The sequence below is a fragment of the Ambystoma mexicanum genome, chromosome 12, assembly GCF_040938575.1.
Source record: "Ambystoma mexicanum isolate Mex_15411 chromosome 12, UKY_AmexF1_1, whole genome shotgun sequence".
NCBI lineage: Eukaryota > Metazoa > Chordata > Amphibia > Caudata > Ambystomatidae > Ambystoma > Ambystoma mexicanum.
Window position 1 is genome coordinate 604,231,886 of NC_090936.1, and position 1,276 is coordinate 604,233,161.

General features: G+C 56.3%; 1 protein-coding gene across 1 annotated transcript; it reads left to right on the top strand.

The window, feature by feature from the left end:
* The first annotated feature begins 341 nt into the window (after positions 1 to 341).
* Positions 342 to 980, top strand: LOC138514623 (mucin-7-like). Its single transcript, XM_069630070.1, has one exon. It carries the CDS (start codon positions 342 to 344, stop codon positions 978 to 980), a length of 639 nt encoding a protein of 212 aa, XP_069486171.1.
* The last annotated feature ends 296 nt before the right edge of the window (positions 981 to 1,276 follow it).

The window sequence follows — 1,276 nt, forward strand, 5'->3', positions numbered from 1 at the left end:
CCTGTAAGACATGGATGCATGAATGTATGAATATTGAACAGCACAATTGAATGGCGCTGGCATGTGACACCATCACTGCTGACCTGCATCTCTTCTAACCCCCAAGCACCGATGAGGAAGATGCCAGTCAGGAGAGGAGCGCAAGGGCATGCACATCACGCCATAGGACAAGGGTCACCGCCACCACCACCCCCCAGCCAGACAAACAGGCCAGACCCACATCCAGTGTGCCTGACCGGGTGGAAAGCCAGCAAACAACACCTGCTGCCAGTGTGGCTGACACACATCAGGACCAGCAGCACACACCCACAACAGTTGGAGGGGTGTCCCTTCCACCCCAAATGGATGCCTACAGCAGTGATGATCCCTGCCTCCATGACTCGGACCTCAGGGATTCAGACGTGTGCCCCTTCGAGGAGGACAGCACCCAGGATGTAGGCCCTGTGCATGCACCATCCACCACTCCAGCTACCACCACTCCAGCCCCCACCACTCCAGCCCCTACCACACCAGCTCCTACCACTCCAGCTCCCACCACTCCACCTCCTACCACTCCAGCTCCCACCAACACCTTTGAGGCATGCCTGTCGAGGGTGGAGGCACGACAGGAGGCAATGCTGGATCTCATGCGGCAGTATATTGCCGATGGGGAGGACACTAGGAGGGCCATTGCTGCTGCCATTGCAGGGACCACAACTGCCATTGGGGAGACCACAGCGGCCATCGCTGCGAACACTGCTGCCGTGAATGCGTCGGCTGTCCTCATGAGGGACTGTCTGGGGGCAGTACCCCAAGTCCTAACGTCCATCCTGCTCCATAAGCAGCGGCCACGCCTTGGAGCAGGCGTGGAACCTACCTCAGATACATCCTCTGCTACAACACCTGCATCCTCAGTCCCCGCAAGCCCTGTGCGGATGACCCGGAGGAGTACACGGCACTCAGAGATGCCACCCCCGGACAACAAAAAGGCCAGGAAGTAGAGTGCCCAGACAATGGGAGTGGGACATGTGGTTGTGGGTGAAGGGAACCATTTCTTTGAGTACATTTGGGGACATTTGGGGTTTGTGGGGTGGGTTAGGGAGTTCACTGGGGTTTTTTGGGGCTTGTAGGGTGGGTTAGGGAGTTCACTGGGGGTTTTTGGGGCTTGTAGCGTGAGTTAGGGAGTTCACTGTGGGTTGGGGGGAGTGTGCACATTTTTGTGTTGAAAAAATACACCCGTTGTGTGCCAAAAAATTCAATGGCTGGACATTGTTCATTTTGTGCATATCCTTTTAAT

What these genes read in the sequence shown, in the direction of transcription:
- LOC138514623 (XM_069630070.1), top strand. Translation starts at nt 342, where the DNA reads ATGGATGCCTACAGCAGTGATGATCCCTGCCTCCATGACTCGGACCTC.